Raw genomic sequence first — 16,916 nt, forward strand, 5'->3', positions numbered from 1 at the left:
CTTAAAGCAGGCTTTGCAAGTTGACTTCAGCAAAGATAGATTGATAACGTCCTTGGAACTGTCTTTCTATTGTAGAAGACTTGTACGGTGGGAAACCTGTACAAGTACAAACAAGAACCACATTGAAGAGGAATTATGTCCTTTACTTGCAAGAATAATCCTCCGCAATGAGAGCTTAGAGACCTAATTACACTTGCACAATTTGTTGCTACCGTGCTTCTAAAAGGGTCATTGTGATTTCACCTCTTGAACTTGATGTCTGTGTGCTAGAAGAATGCTCATTGACTACATTCCTTTCCATGAAAAACCCAGGATGTTTAGCTTCAGGCAATACTCCATCATTTCCAAGCATGAAAATCGCAGAAGACATATCAGGCCTATCATCTGGACCATGTTGCACGCAAAAGAGCCCCACTTGAATTGATCGAAGTAATTGCAATGAGTTGTAGGAGTCCCCAAGATGCAAGTCAACCAACTCCAGTTCCCTTCCTTCTTTGTAAAGCTTCCACGCCTAGACATATGCAGTTATATTAACATGATAAAATTTATGCATGCATGCAGACGCAGGATAAAATGTTATCTAACTTGTATCACTCACATGCCCCAGAAGGTTGAACTGGTGGTCATGATGAAGAAACCCTCTGTTTCTTTTGCCACTAACAATCTCTAGAACTATGACTCCAAAGCTAAATACATCTGACTTTACTGAAAATATCCCATCTACTGCATATTCAGGAGGCATATAACCGCTGATTGGAAGTATTCATCAGAAAAAAAAAATGTCATGGAAATGCAACAGCCATAATCAATTATGATAAATTATTCTTCTATACTTAAGGCGGTTTTGTAGAGTTCTTACTGTGTTCCAACCACTCGGTTTGTGTTGGCTCCAGTCTCATTACCTCCAAAACTTCTAGCCGTGCCAAAATCAGATATTTTGGGGTTCATATCGGCATCCAGCAATATGTTGCTAGCTTTGAGGTCCCTATGTATAATTCTAAGTCGGGAATCTTGATGAAGATATAGAAGGCCCCGAGCAATACCCTGGATGATATGGAAGCGCATAGGCCAATCTAGTGAGTATCTCCCCGTTTGATCTGCCAAAAATTTCGAAAATCAGCTCTGTTACTGTTTTCCTGCCATTGAGATACTTAAACTAGGGATTAATCAAGTCTGAATACAGGATCTGTATCTGGTGAAGCTGCACATGCAACAACAGAACATAGGTCTATTTTTGTCGAGAACTGAATAAGATCTTAAACTATGAGAAGCAAACTGCTAGACTTGTTTGTATATATGTTTCATGGTTGATGTTAGTCTAACAGTTACAACAGAAAACAGTCATGTAATCCTTTTGCGACATTTTTAGACATGTGAAATAATGTAAAATTAAGTAGATTGTAATATGAGTTAAGAAAGTCAAACCAAATATAAAGAAATCCAGGCTTTTATTGGGCATGTATTCATAAATCAGAATCTTTTCTTTTCCTTCAATGCAACAGCCTAGAAGCTTCACAAGATTCCGATGCTGAAGTTTGGCAATGCAGATTGCTTCATTCTTGAATTCATCGAGTCCTTGCATGGAGTATTCTGACAGCCGCTTCACAGCAACTTCCTGTCCATCTTCCAGGAGACCCTAAACCATGCATGATGTGCACTTGATATGAATTTATCCATTGAAGATTAGAAAAAGCAGATGGTATAACGAAGCGAAGCATGAAAGAAAGGTGAAATTCTTGCTATAAACAATCCTTTAATCAAAAGTAGCAACAAGCTAAGATGTATAAACATATTAGGATATTGTTAACGGAAATTCCACTTTGTAGAGGAGGTACAACTCCTGACGGCTGGTGATCAACTTTGAAAAATAAAACAGTATGCCTAATAGAGCTTTTGTGCTCTATGGGAACGAAATACAAAATATGGTTGAATTTGGATTATCATTCTTGCAAACTAGCTTTTTCAATTTTTCGTAAGATGTCTGCCCAGGATAATAGTCTCCGTGAATCTCTGCTGAAATGAGGATCACAATTAAATACTGCTTAGTGTAATAGTCATTGGCTCTGCTTTAGAGCCAAGAAATTGTAGAGTGATGTAAGTAAACGAAGCTCCTATACCCCCAATTTCAATTGTCAATGAATTTGATAATCTTGAAAAAAATAAAATAAAAGGTCTATCTGTGAGTCGTAGCATAAACTAGAAATATATTTTATTACCTTGTAAACTGGTCCAAAGCCACCCTCCCCAAGCTTGTTTTGGAATGAAAAGTTATTGGTAGCTTTAATTATTCTAGACAACTCAAGCAATGGAAGCTCCAAATTCTTGTTGTTGTGTTCATCTGTGTAGGCCATGCTGAAGTTATGTCCTGACAATTCTGCATTCACAACAATATACTTGACTAGATAAATATTGACACAAAGCAAATGACAGTACCAGCTTAAATATCAGGTAAAATATCCATGTTTTACCTTCTTTTTTCTGCTTTGCAAGTTTCTTCTTCCTTCTCTGAAGATACAATATGAGGCCTAGGGCAAACAGAACCATAGCTAATGACAATGTCAAACTTATGGCAAGTTTTTTTCCTTTCTTTCCAACGGATGACTGTAAGGAGACTGCAAATTTTTTCAGTGCAAACAAAACGGTTAAATTCTTTTAGATGAGTTAAGAATTCAGATAAACAGACAGCTACATGTTCAAGTTATGGCATAAATAGTGATTTTTGAGAATTTCTATATTACTCGACAAATGTTATAGCAGAAATTTTGGAGGCATAAGATAGAGCAAAGAAATACTATAAAATACACAAAGTAAACATCATCTCAAGTTAACAAGAACTTAAGAAAATGTCCATGTTCCCAAAAACTATGCTTCCACCCTCGGATGGGTCCTAAGTTTCGGTGTGATTTAAGTGTGGCAGGGGATCATCCAAATAAAGAGTACTTTGCAGTGAGAATGATGTCCTCATGTCCGTTGGGATGGGTAGCCTACCTACCCTCCCAATTCTTTAGAAGAAAAATAAAAAGAAAAAAACAACATAGTGTAACAATAACTAACTCATCAGAAGTGTTTTGAAGAAATCAACATGGTTGCTGGAATCAATGTTTTGAAGAAGTATTTATTTATTTTTCTTTCCTGAAAATGAGAGAGATGCAGGTTTCAAAAATCCAGAATAATATAACTTTGCCAAAAAAAACTGCATTTTAGGATGTATAATTCTCACCCGACTCGGAATAAGCCATCCTAATGTATATATCTTCACCACCTTGCGACATCACTTTGATATCAATTAGATCACCAAACCAAAGCAAACAGCCACTTCCTCCATTGCTTATGTCTAAAATAGAATAAGCTGTACAAGAGCAATTCTTCAAGCACACAGTTCTGCATTCTTCGATGGAAATATTTGTATTATACGAGGAGTTACGTGTATCTGGTAGTTTAAGACTAGAATACTTCAGAAATCCATCTCCACTCTTACAATCCAGAGGTATTCTCCGACTGCACCCACCTGACCGATCTCCATTGGCCCATTTCTCAGGATTTTTAGGTGAAAACTTATCCAGGCATCCACATGTGGCAGAATTTCCTGTGTTGCAACTTCCATATGCTCCACATAATCCGTAACTATCGCAGTTATCTGTCGGCGCAGATAGGTAAATAAGCCAACTTCCAGTTTGGTTGTCCCATGTCCAGCGCTGTCCAACACCACTTGGACTCAACGTAAACCTTGTAGTAGTGGAGCCCAGAAGCTTGTAAGCATAATACACCTCCTTATTATCAATAACAACTTGATAGGAGAATATGGGATTTTTTGCTAAGCTTGGAACCCCACTAAATCCTAGGCCATTCCATGGTCCGGTTCGGAATTCCAAACTAGAGTCCTTCTTTATGAAATTTTGCGGATATCCGGTAGGATCACAGTGATATGTGTAGCCTCCAGGAGCTGGATCCTCGTAACTCTTCCACGATGAGAGGTAAACCTCTAGGCGAGTCACAAAATTTTGACCGAGCCTCATGCCTGGTAGAAACGTGTCAGTCGGATAATCAAAGCTCTGCCACAGAAACATCTCCAGATTATCTTGATTTTCATCTTTGACAACCAGGTTTCCAGTTTCTAACAACTGTGCAACTGGATTTGGTACAGATGTTGATGAATTAGTAGACCATATGATGCTGTTCGTACCATTTCGAAGAACAGGAAGTCCTGGCTTGATCACCTCCAATACCCCAGATGTATTTATGAGTGGAACCTCTCTGTTAGCTACCCATACCACAGTCGGAATTGATATTTTCTGGTACCATATACCTACGTATCTATTGTTTGAGTTACTCGGGCTGAAAAATCCCAGCACAAAGCTTCCACCAGCAGAAATGATGGTTTCACCATCTTTGATGAATTGAGTAGTTGTTAAGGTATCTGTTGCACAGGCAATTTTTTGAGTCAATAATAGAATTGAAATCGGAAACAGCAAGAGGATACCTTTAACTAGTGTCATCATCCTTCTAGATTTTGTGCTTCATTTCTCTGTATCTACTTCTATCCTCTGAAATAAGCGGATGAAGAGCGAAAAAGATAAACACTTCGAAGTTTTTGAAGCCGGGATTCACTTAAATTCTTCAATTAGACATTTGAGAGTTAGGATTTCACTTGATGGCCAGGTCAACATAAGAATCTTATCTGAAATCCTAATTAAATGATTCTACTCTGGCTGCTTAATTATTATACATTACATGCTGCAGACTTATATGTATTCACATTTAAGTTTGAAGTCAATGAAAACTGAGCTTGGAAATTGATACGAGAGTTTGATTAGGATGTATTTGGCTCAAAGCAGTGAAGTCAAGGGCTTGGTATCAAATTTTGTCCTCAAGAAGAATCGTTACTGTCATCAAGACTCAGACTATTCAATCTCTTCAGTGTCCACATTTAGAATATTAAACCAATAGGAATTTTCCTGCGATTGATGCCTAACGGAAATTAGTCCCCTAAGGGAATTTAAGCTTTCTGTCAATAATTCATAGAATTAGTAGAAACTTGGTTTCACAATAATTGAATTTAATAAATTAGAAAAATCTGGTCTTTTTCACTTCGGTTCTTATCAAATAAATAATTATTGCCCTGGATGGATGGGGAGAAGAAAAATATCAGTCGCAGAAAAAAAAGAATGAATCAACTTTAGCTGTGATTTCATCAATTGACTATATGTTACTTCATCCTTGTCAAAACATGCTTGCTATAATATGACATACTCCAATGACTTAGCTGTACTACTTGCATTAGTCAATTATGAAGGATGAATGGAACAAGGAAACCTTCAATTATATATTTGAGGAAAGATGATCGAATGTTGAGACGGGAACAATTCAAATTGACCGGAACAGCTCACCTATCACTTAACTTGCCATGAGGGGCGAAAAAATACCAAGTTTAGAGGAAAAATCATCACCAACCCTCAAGATTGTACTGTACAGAGGACTAGAAATGAATAATGAGTCGTCGGGAAACAGCAATTTATTTCAAGAACTACTCGCGGGAGTACCAGAAAGAGAATGGCAGGACAACGTCTGCAAAAACAAAAGACCAAGCAATCGAAGTTTTGGGTTTTTTCAAAATCCTTCTTACCAATATTCTCTGAAAGTGTCTTGTGCCAAATGCTTCACATGGCATTCTGATGTCGATCTTGGCATGGAACCGAGACAGAGAACTCAGTCTTCTATTGCTAGTTCCTAAACTAGTATAATGTGCCATCTGCATGAGCGATCGTACTTGACAAAATAAAAACCTTGTCATATAATTAATTCAGCGTCTTGCAAGCATATAATTAACCGTAGTGGGGAAGATTGAGAATTGGGAGAAAAAGGGAAACTTTCTTTGCTCATTTTTCACTGCAAATTTGTCATTCATCCGTAACTCGATTAGTACTGTCAAGTTTCAATTGATAGACCAGATTATTTTATGCAAACACAATATACTAAGTGTAAAAGTAGGAAAACTTTAATGACTTCTTTCTTTCCTTCTTCTTTTTTTTTTTTTTCCAAGAACAGAAAATTACAAATATTTATGATCACTACATCCTTATTAAGAGCCTAGGTGCGAAAGTTCAAAGGTCAACAGAGTGCAATTTCAGACTTTTTGTACTTGCTATTTGCATTCCGAACCGTGTTTAGCGCCGCGTTGTTTGTATCAAGGAAAAAGATAGTCCAACTGTGTTAAATCAAATAGCGTATCTATTTTTCATTTCTTTGTCGTGGACTATTTGCTAGATTGGCATTTCTTGGTAAGTAAGAGCTTATTGCGCCATTTTTTTTTCCAAAACGTTACTTGTTAATAGTTTGAATTGAAATTTTGGGAAGAAAGATTAGATGAGTTGTACTCGTAAAATTTTGCAACAAGTTGAATGTTTATGAAACAAATTAGAATTTTATGCATGGTCAAAGTTTTGATAAAACCTTGCACTTTAAAAAAGAAATTCTTTGACCCCTTCTTCCTTATAATTTCCTGGAAACTGTTGGCTAAAAGAACAGGGAAGAAAGAAAGGAAAAAAAAAGGGAAATGGAAAGCAATATCAATCTCCTTAGACCGTTGGACATTAATCCAAATTCGGTATAAGACAAAACGTTTTTTCTTTTTTTTTTGGAATTCTTTTATTGGGTCTTAGGATGCACTACCCTATTGAGCGAATCTTCTTTCGCTAAATTTATTTAAATTAGAAACTATTTTCCTCTCATAAAATTTTTTTTTGTGATAAGTCTAGTAAGAATGATTTTAAAATATAAATTAATCTTACATGCACTTATATTGTTAGATCCATGACTCATATGTATAAAATTTAGATATCAAATTCAAATTGAAATTACTTGTCGTCATACATACAACAATGATAATATATGCACCGTCAATATATAAAAAATTAATTCTTAAAAATATAATTTGACAAATGAGTATTTATGTACAATTTTTGTATATAAAAAAAAAAGGTACAACTTTTGTACTTACCACTAGTTCAGGCATCGGCCCAATGAATGTCGACACCCATTAAAGTGTTGAATCCAAAAATATCAGGTGCCCAAACCCAATAGAGGCCTGCCCGTAATGGAGTGTCTTATCGAAGTATCAACTGTAGGAAGAATGCTCTGGCAAGCCATTACTGCACTTGTCATATACGTTAGGTACTTTGGTTATAGTCATCTTGGGAAAATGTGGCTCACAAAACGGTAAACAGGAATTAACTAAAATTAAGGTCATATTTGGATTGTGAATTTTCATAGAAATTTTTTTTTACATATTTTAAAATTATTTTTTATCTCATATACATTATATCACTATAGTATACTTTTTTACAAAAATTCTAAAAAGTTATATACATAATATTTAATAGTAAAATAGTCCTTCTTTCTTCTTCTTTTTTTTCTATTTAAAGTCAAATGTATATTAACTCTCACTTTGTTCCACTAATTCCACAAACTAACAAGTAAGACCTAAAACCTGAGTAGCCCTTGTTTGGATTGCCGTTTTTCGTCGAAAAATTTCGTCATTATTCGTGATTATATTTTTTTATTATCTTTTTCTCTCACATACATCAAATCGCTACAGTAATTTTTTCATAGAAAAAGACGGAAAATACAATTCAAACGGCGGATCCCTATGTTCTTTTTTTAACTATCTTAGGTGACCATATAATTGCTTGGAAGAAAAAGAGGCGGAATGCCCATAACAAGAATTGGCAGCCGTGCTAGTCTGCCTTGACTCGTTGGTTTATGACCGTTGACCAATCAACTCTTAACTTTTTGTTGGCGTAATCCTTATTCTCTTCCTCAACACAAAGTCAAAGATACTTGGGCAAAGTTTTAAGTTTATTGTCGAGCTGTCTCTAATTATATAACCACGTCAGTTAGTACAATTCTCTAATTATATCTAATTTATATCTTCTTCTTCTCCAGTTCTAAAAATAATTAAAAAAGATACCCACACTCTCACGACCTTTCATCTAATTTATTGGATACCTTTTTGATAATATCGAAAAAGATTTTGTTTCAATTAATAGACGACTTTACCTTTCTTAGTTAACCTTAAACGATCAGCAATTGAACTAAAAAAATTTTGGGTCCTTAGGAGAAACTCTAAATCTAACTATATAAAAGCGGGAGTTGGAGAATGAACAGTGCCATTTTGGTCGAGCGGTTATCACGTACTCCCTCCGTCCCGTTTTGTTAGTCTTGATTTTTTTTTCACACAGATTAAGAAAGTGTAATTAATTTGGTTGGAAACATAAATTTAGATTAATAATTTCCTAAAATACCCTTATGCTAATCACGAAGAGTGCCAATTAATATCAGTTACAGCTAATGGTGCCAATAAATATCAGTTACCGCCAATAGTGCACCCTGATTGTTTCAATTACCGCCAATAGTGCCAATAAATAACAAAGATAGACTTTTCATTTATCTATGTATTGGAAAAGCTCAATGTATTCAATGTAGTAGGTTAGTATTTAATACTCCCTCCGTCCCACTTTGATAGTCCTGTATTCCTTTTTTATCTGTCCCAAATTGTAGTCCACTTTCCAATTGAATAATGTAGTTGTATTTTAATTTTCCTAAAATACCCTTATTCAATGTAAGTAGTTGTTACTATAAACCTACCCCATTTAATGAGAGTTGATTCTTTTTTTACCATCAATTCAAGTTCCCATAAAGTTGTACCATATTTAATGTGAGGGTATTTTAGGAAAATAACAATCTAAATTTACTTTTCCAACAAAGTTAACTACTTTTTCTTAAACTGTGTGAAAAAAGAGACAGGACTATCAAAATGGGACGGAGGGAGTAACAATGTATTAATAACAAGATATTTAATAAGGGTATTTTAGATAATTTGAAAGATTACTACATTTCTTAATGGGAAAGTGGACTACAATTTGGGACAGACAAAAAAGGAAAACAAGACTAACAAAACGGGACGGAGGGAGTAATTTTCAGCAACTTTGATGGCTTTTGTATTTGTTGGTTTTGTTGGCTTTTCGGCAACTCCATTTGCATCAGTCTTTGGCAGTTCCTTATGTCATTAGATTTAGCCTTAGTAGTCCTACATTCTTCGCTAATGCCATTTCCTGTTTCTGCCTTACTCAGGAGACCGAAAGATGCATGTTATAGTTGAGTGTTTTCTTTGTAATTTATTTGTTCTTTGTTCCTCTTTGTTTGCATCATTTTTGCCTAATTGTGATCCGCAGAGATAGGCCATCTTAGCTATTCTTGAGTATTAGTTTAGCCTTAGGTTTGTCTTATTTTTCAGTTATGCCATTCCTTTTTTCCTTCGTTCAAGCTGCATGCTATAGTTGTTTGATTGTTTGGTAATTTTGTTTTCTTCTGACCCTATTTTTTGTTATTGTTCACTTTTGTGGATGCCTCACTTTTTGTTTCTACATGTTTCTTTGAAACCCTCCTCTTCTCCGTTGGAAAATTGCCATTTTGACTTTGAGTAATCTACTGTTTTGTACTTTTGATTTGTTCATGTCATTTGGAAACCTATTACAGAGATGAGAATTCCCACATTTTCCTTCCTCTTAATCATGATGCTTGTTAAATTTTTCCCATTTTTACTTTTATTCATGCTTATTTATATTCTTTTATTTTACTAAATATCCAATGCCTTTTATATTCTTTGTTGCCTACATTCCTTACATCTAACTATACAATCAATATATTTATGTGATTTAATGTTATTATATACCTTTTTATTTAGGCTCTTTAAGTTGGAATGTTGAATTTAGTGATATTTTTTACTTTTTAAACAAAATTTAAACGTTAGTCTTGTATTTTTAGTACAAAGTTAATTTTGTGGTTAATTATTTGCTTTTGAAGTATTCTGTAAATGCACAATTATTGAGGAAACAATTAATAAATTATTATTGGCTTAACATGAAATAAAATTGTTAAGTGTTCTGTAAAGACACAATTATTGAGGAAATAATTAATAAATTACTATTGGCAGTAGTGACTTTAAAAAATGAATTTTATTACTGTGACATGAAATAAAATTGTTTGCAAAAAAGATCAAAGCATATATTGCAAAAAAATGAAATAAAATAGTGTTCTGTAAAATTGTTGAATGCAGTGGTTGTTTAGCATGTTCAGCAGTAGCTTTTGATTGCACGATTCCTCAAAATTGAACAGCAGAAAAAGAAAAAAAAAAAAAGAGAGAGAGAAGTCCAACATTGTTATCACAAATAACCAAAATCAGTTAAGGTGTCAAGGGTTTGGACTTAAAATGGTTTCTAATCCTACTACTTTTTAAAACATACAATTATAAAGATATATTAGTCTATATATCCATATTTACTCTATATAATTATTACAAATTTTTAATGCCCTTGTTTTTATTCTTATTCTTTTCATTCTATAAAAAAGAATAATTAGTTTGTTATTTACTAATAGCTTGGATATCTAATAACAATTGCAGGATAACCGCTCGACAAAAAAACACTGTTTATAGGGCAACTCTCACTTTTATATTGTTAAATAAATATCCATATTTAATGTATATATATAATTATTATAAAATTTTTAGCATATTCATTTTTCATAATGGCTCAAAATTGCTTTAAATTGAAAAGCAATGTTGTATGCTATTTTTTTATTATTCTTTTAGTCAAACATGCAAGATTAATTAGATTGTTTCTTACATTAAAAAAATTAAAGTACTTTAAATTTCAAAAACAATGTATAATACATGGATCTTAATGTGGATTAATGATCTAATATTAGTGAGCGGCATTTTACAAAAATATGAAAGAAAAATAATTGTTGTGATTATATTGATTAAATGTTTTAATTTGTGCAAAAAAAAAGGAAATATGCCCATATTTATGGAATTTAGTGAGTAATAGAGATATACATAAATATAGACGGGTATCTTTATAATTATCTCATCCAGACTACATAATTTATACAAATCATACCACACAAAATGTCGACACTGCATTGTTTCAATTATAGTACTTTATTAACCACTATAGTACAAAATATCCTCCATACTTCACAAACTATTAACACTATATTCACCCAACCAATTTACCGCACTATTATTTTATAATTCAAGTCAGACTTATAATAATTATATAACTCTCTACGTTATAAAAAATATATAACGATTAAAAATTAAATAATTTAACACGGGAAATATTAGCGCTCTGCGCAACGCGCAGGCGTCTCACTAGTAACAAAATAAAAGAGAGAGCCAAAGCTAGGATTGAAAAAACGCCTCTTACTTTCCTAATTCAAAGACGACAAAGTTCTGCATGAGAATAAAAAAAGGCGGCCATTGACCGAAAGCGAGAGGCAATTTCTTTCCGATCGCTTCTTGTAAGAGTTAGCGGGCAAGCCAGCCCAAGGCCAACCGGCCTTCGCGTAAAACTAGCTGTACTTTAGTTGTCTCCCCCCAAAGGGCTCTTTCTCTCCCACTTCTGAGAAACCCCCACTCTCCTTTCGACCTATCTCCATGTCCTATATACATCCCACAATCCCCCAAGCCACCTCACAAACCAAACATTCTACTTCTCTACAAGTTTTATCCAGTATCAACTCTCTCTTTTTCCAAAATGGCGTCCAAGTCTCAGTCAAATTTCCATGATTTCTTGCCTCTTATGGCTGAGAAGCTAGGTGGGGATGGACTGATTGGTGAGCTGTGCCATGGGTTTCAGCTATTAATGGATAGTGATAAAGGGGTCATCACATTCGAGAGTCTGAAGAGGAATTCTGCTCTCTTGGGATTACAAGACTTAAATGATGAAGATCTGAGGAGTATGCTTGAAGAAGGAGATTTTGATGGAGATGGGGCTCTCAATCAAATGGAGTTCTGCGTGCTCATGTTCAGATTGAGTCCTGAGTTGATGGAGCAGTTTCAGTTTTTGTCAGAAGAAGCTCTTCAACAGGAGTTCAACGATCATGACTTTGTCTTGTAATTTACCACTTCTGTTCAACACAATTCTTGATCATTAATTGTACAAGTTTGGATTTTTATGTGAGAATATACAGCAGTTAAATGACGAAACAAATTTATTCAACCCATTTAATTTGAATTTGTTTTGGGTTATACATTTTTCGCTGATTGATTAATAATTTTCTTGATATGAGATTGACTTTTGAGATCTCTAGATAACAGAAAGGGAAAAAAAAATCAAATATAGGAAGCTCTTCAAATTTACTAATTTAGTAGTAATTTTCTTTGCAAGTCTTGCCTGTAAAGCCTATAGTATGATGAATTCCAATTGCATGACTCCTTTGTGGCAGTTGCTCAATAGTTCCTTTTAACTCTTTTGCATTTTCCTTTTTTTCGCTTGGCACAGTAGCTGGTGGCATATCATTCAGCTCCCCAACCGTGTTCCAAAACGGTTCGCTTATTAGTCAAAAACTCCGACGAATCCACCATTGTTTTTGGTTTCCCAAATGGATCCTTTATCATCTTACATTATGTACAGGCATTCTTGTCTTAACTAATTCGAAATCATTGGTGTACACTTTAGAAACATGAATGGCAATATTTAAGTGTTCAGAGCTTGATGCTGGAAAGTTCTGCAGATGAACCAAATGTCTCCACCTTGCCAATTTGGCACTTTTTGTATCCAGGTGGTACTAGTTGTCGTATATCTGTTAGTTTCTCGGTTAATATTTTCCTGATATTTCCTGGTTTTAACTTCTGCAATGTAACATGCGTCATGACTGTTTGCGAGACAAGTACTTAAAAGCAAATTGAAACGTTTATACTTAGTTTATCTAAGGACGTTATGAGCAATTGTTACCACTTAATGAATTTGACAGCATGTAATTTAGTTGTTGTCTGCATTCAGTATTTCAGTTGTTTTCAGATTTTGCTCGTTCATCTTATGAGTTAGTTCCTCGAAGAAGATTGCGCAGAAGTTCTTTGCTATTGGGACTCCAACAATTGTAGTACTCTTTGCTCGTCCATTGTGTAGATTTTAGCTACATTTCCATAATATGTCTACTAATTACGTAGTATCTTTTCTAGAAAACTTTAGTGCATTCTATCGTCTATGCCTGGTAAATGTCTGTGATGCATCTGTCTATCTTCAACTTCTTATTAGATAACCTTGTTAAAAACCTGCTCATTGCTAAAAGTTCTGTTTTCATCAACATATTTTGATATTAACTTTTCAAAACCATCTGTTACGACTAGCGATTTTGTTGCTCTGGGATCATTTAGGGATGGTGAGAGCATAGAATGAAAGGGGTTAAAAGGTCCAGGTATCTCTGGTGACCTGTAATTAGACATTTAGTGCAAAAATGTCCCAAGATAAATGTGGCATTTACGTGGCTAAAAGATCATTTGTCTTGCCAGTTGATGATTGACATTTAGGAAATCTTGTGTACTACTTACCAGGCATCAAGCTTGGATGGGAATCAACGCCTGGTATTAATGACCTATTTCCTGGAATCCAACCTTACCAATGTGGAAGGCCCCAAAAAAGTGACATTGAAGGTGGTCCTCTGAATGGCTCGTTGTGGTTGAATTAACAGCCCAGCTTAGCAGGTCAATTTGGATTTATGCTTAGCAAATGGACCCTGTCAAAAAAAAAATAAAAAAATAAAAAAATAAAAAAATGGACCCTGTCAAAAATAACGGCTGGAAAAGAAACATGTCCTCTTGAGGGCTAATTGAATGAATCTTAAAAGGGTTCCTAATCCTGACACCATCACTACCATCACAGGAAACTGTAGGAAATCAGTGCCATGGGATTATTGAGTTCAAGCGTATTGATCCAATGTGCCACAAACAGTGCATGCATCATCCTTTGAAGTTTGGAATGTTTCTGAAAAAATCCTCCGGAAGCTTGGGAGTAAAATTGACCATTCCATGGGATACAACGGAAGCGAATCCTGGAAATCAAACTGACTTTTCATGTGTACATGAGGAACGGATCGTTGATCTGCTTTCGAGTATAGTGATTGTCAAACTTAAATTACTCAGGTTACTGATTTTTTGTTCTTCGTAAGGCAAGAAATTTTGTGTGGTAGATTTTGATTTTGAACCAAGAAATTTTGGGAGTTGTTCCCCTTTTACATATGAAGGTGTAGATTTGCTCAGAAAGATCGAGTAGCTGGTAAATCTGGACAAGCTGAAAGAGAATGTTCTTGGTAATCTGAGGCTGCTATTGAGTTATGTTCAAGGTTTCCTTCTTCATGTTGGTGTGACACCAGTTATTGCACAGGAAATTCGACTTGCTTTCTCCCAAGGCTCCAAGGATTGTTTCGAGTGCTTTGACTTCATATTTGGAGCTGTTTAGGGGCCTCTTAGCCACCATTGGATTCAGGGTTGTGAATCATCTGTCATTTTTTTGAGCAAATGTTACATGAAAATTTTAACTGCTCCCGGCAGGAGGTTCTTAGGAGTGTCAAAACAGCCTAGACGAGATCAAAGTGATTCGCACCAGCATATAATAGTTTATGGCGCCTATTACAAGTGATGTTCGGCGGAGAGAAGAATATAGCCTGACATTGGGCATTACTGCATTGGAATCACATTTACTGGTGCTGTAACATTCTGTCATGTAAATGTTTATGCTAGTCAAAGGTGTAAAGATGAGATGCTTGAGCTAAAACCTTAAAATGCTAGGTTACTTGTGTTTCCTCTTCTTACCATATTAAACTAGTAAATTATCTTTGAGGAACTCAGTTTGTATATCTCAAAAGTTGAAAGAGTGGAGCTGCAAAGATGTGCATGCAGATCATTTGAATTGATCATTCATTGTCATGAATTTCATCTGCTCTTTTAAATTAATATACAGATGATGACTGGAGAAGTCCTATAACTGATTATCATGACAGCTACGGAAAAATATCGAGTGGTACCTAAAATATGTGACGTATGGGGCGAGAATGTGACTCCTTCCTTGCTGTATGAGCCTGCAACTCTAGGGCATCCTTCAGCTCCTCAATCTTCAAGAAAGAAAAAAAAAATAAAAATTGGAGTTTTGGACCCCACGTCTAGGATATTATCTAGGGACATGAATCCTTGTGCAAGACTCATCATTTCTCGACTCAAATGTTGCCAAGCAACTAGACAGCGAGGGGAGTAGAAAAGTTGGCCAAAACAAGACAGGAGGAACTAAAGGGAGGAACATATTATTAAAGTATTATCTGACTTTTGCCGTAAGGAAGCAAAAATGAACAGTATCTTGAGTGCTGGCAACCTTGTTGAATTCTTGAATAAAAAGCGATATTGTGTTCATGGCAATGTGGGCCTTTCTTCTAGATCATGGAGACCAGAAATGCAGAAACAGAGGCACGGCAGTTGTGCCAACTGCCAAATGCCAAAGAAAAGAAATTCCCATCTTTGATTAGTGATCACTACTGATTTCATGCACCACCACCATGGAATTGCCTCTGTCTCTGTGGTGGTGACCCCTCAATAGATGTCGTATCCATTCATGGGCTGGTCCCATAGATAAAAATTGCATTAAATTAATTGGGAAAAACAAAACAGAAAGAAAAATTCCATATCAATTTCATTACGGGAAAGTGTTTTGCTTCAATGAAAGTAATGCTCACCAACTCGGATTCAGCATCCAAACACGGCAAATGTTAGGCAAGAGTACTAAATGTGAAACCTGCTGATGTTTTACTACTACTTAAAAACGAATTTCCATGTTAAGCCAGTTTTTAGAAATCTGTCCACATCTCTCTCCAATATTTGACAAGTAGTTTACTTGTAGGAAGTCTAGAAGATCTAATAGTGTAAATTTCGAGCTTTGGTCAGCCTTGCAAGCCATGGTGCGTCATCTTTGCGAATCTCTTGTCCAGCAAAAGTCAAATTACCATCAACCAACCAGTGGTCCAAATTCAAATAATTGGATCCAGGAAAGATTTATCTCAAGAGAGAAAGAGAAACATGAAAAGGGAATACACCAAAATTACACTACCGCTACAGGTATTTAAATTTTTTTTTTTCAGTCTTTTCCACCCTTGTCATCAACATCATCATTTCCCATACCCTTGAAAAATTCGGTCAAACAAAACCAGACATCTTATAGGCCAGCTTGCAGGATTCCGAAAACCTGATTGGTCCACATACCCAAAGCACTTTCATATAATTATCCACACGTTTTACACTCTAAACGAGCTCTCAACATAATTAGAAAGAAAAAAAAAAGTAGATTAAGCTGGCATTATCTGGACAGCCACTTCCTTTCTTTTTCTTTTTTTTTTTGTTATTCTAGCAATGAAAATGATGATGATGATGAGCGTGACAACAATATATCATCATTGCAGGGTCACCCACCCCTCTCGCTTGTGCAAAACTCCTTTACTAAGTAGCAAGTATTATTGTGTTACTATTATTCTCCTGTTGTTTTCTTTCTTTGACCGTAATCCACCAGTACGCATGGGCATGGCCACATGACCCGTCGGGAACGCCCGTCTGAGTCCTTGGCGTTGATTGGGAAATGGGAATGGGATGACCCCCAAAAATTTTGTTCATTGGGAACACAATTTATTCCTGTTAATCCTATCCTTATCCCTTGCTTAATTCCAATTTGGGCAATCAATCCAATCTTCTTTTTTTTTTTTGTCGATACGATAGACCTACAATTATTCTATGCTACAGAAAAGGGAGGACCTGGAGAGATCAAGAAAAAATCAGAGGGGACTGAACCACTTACCGGACCAGACGAGTGCACCCGTAGTGGCTTGCCACATTTTGTGACCAATGGTGGGAGGCAGGATTTGATCTCCTTATCTTCCACCCAACCAACTTTGGTGGTGGCCACTGAGCTAAGCTCAGTGGTTCAATCAATCCCATCCCATAGGTGACATCTGCCCATTAGGACGCCTATCATTCCTATGGTTAGCTAAGATGGGTTTTAGGTGGTGTCATTTTTGGGAAAAAAATGAAATGAAATGAT

The 16,916-nt window shown here is 35.5% G+C and overlaps 2 protein-coding genes across 3 annotated transcripts; one reads left to right on the plus strand and one right to left on the minus strand.

Annotated features, from left to right (window-relative positions):
• Positions 1-12: 12 nt before the first annotated feature.
• Positions 13-4,713, minus strand: LOC113743478 (G-type lectin S-receptor-like serine/threonine-protein kinase At4g27290). 2 transcript variants are annotated; one of them, XM_027271496.2, is made up of 7 exons: positions 3,221-4,711; positions 2,469-2,612; positions 2,217-2,374; positions 1,426-1,636; positions 860-1,097; positions 599-749; positions 13-511 (listed from the first exon to the last, which is right to left on the minus strand). In XM_027271496.2, the coding sequence occupies exons 1-7, from the start codon at positions 4,497-4,499 to the stop codon at positions 209-211; spliced, it is 2,484 nt and encodes an 827-aa protein (XP_027127297.2). In that variant the 5' UTR covers positions 4,500-4,711; the 3' UTR covers positions 13-208. The 2 variants fall into 2 exon arrangements, with proteins under 2 accessions (XP_027127297.2, XP_027127298.2); XM_027271497.2 differs by lacking the exon at positions 599-749 and having other exon boundaries at positions 3,221-4,713.
• Positions 4,714-11,385: 6,672 nt separating this feature from the next.
• Positions 11,386-12,077, plus strand: LOC113743584 (calcium-binding protein KRP1). Its single transcript, XM_027271634.2, has one exon. The coding sequence runs from the start codon at positions 11,598-11,600 to the stop codon at positions 11,958-11,960; it is 363 nt and encodes a 120-aa protein (XP_027127435.1). The 5' UTR covers positions 11,386-11,597; the 3' UTR covers positions 11,961-12,077.
• Positions 12,078-16,916: the final 4,839 nt, after the last annotated feature.

The sequence above is a fragment of the Coffea arabica genome, chromosome 5e (genome assembly GCF_036785885.1).
Source record: "Coffea arabica cultivar ET-39 chromosome 5e, Coffea Arabica ET-39 HiFi, whole genome shotgun sequence".
Classification (NCBI taxonomy): Eukaryota; Viridiplantae; Streptophyta; class Magnoliopsida; order Gentianales; family Rubiaceae; genus Coffea; species Coffea arabica.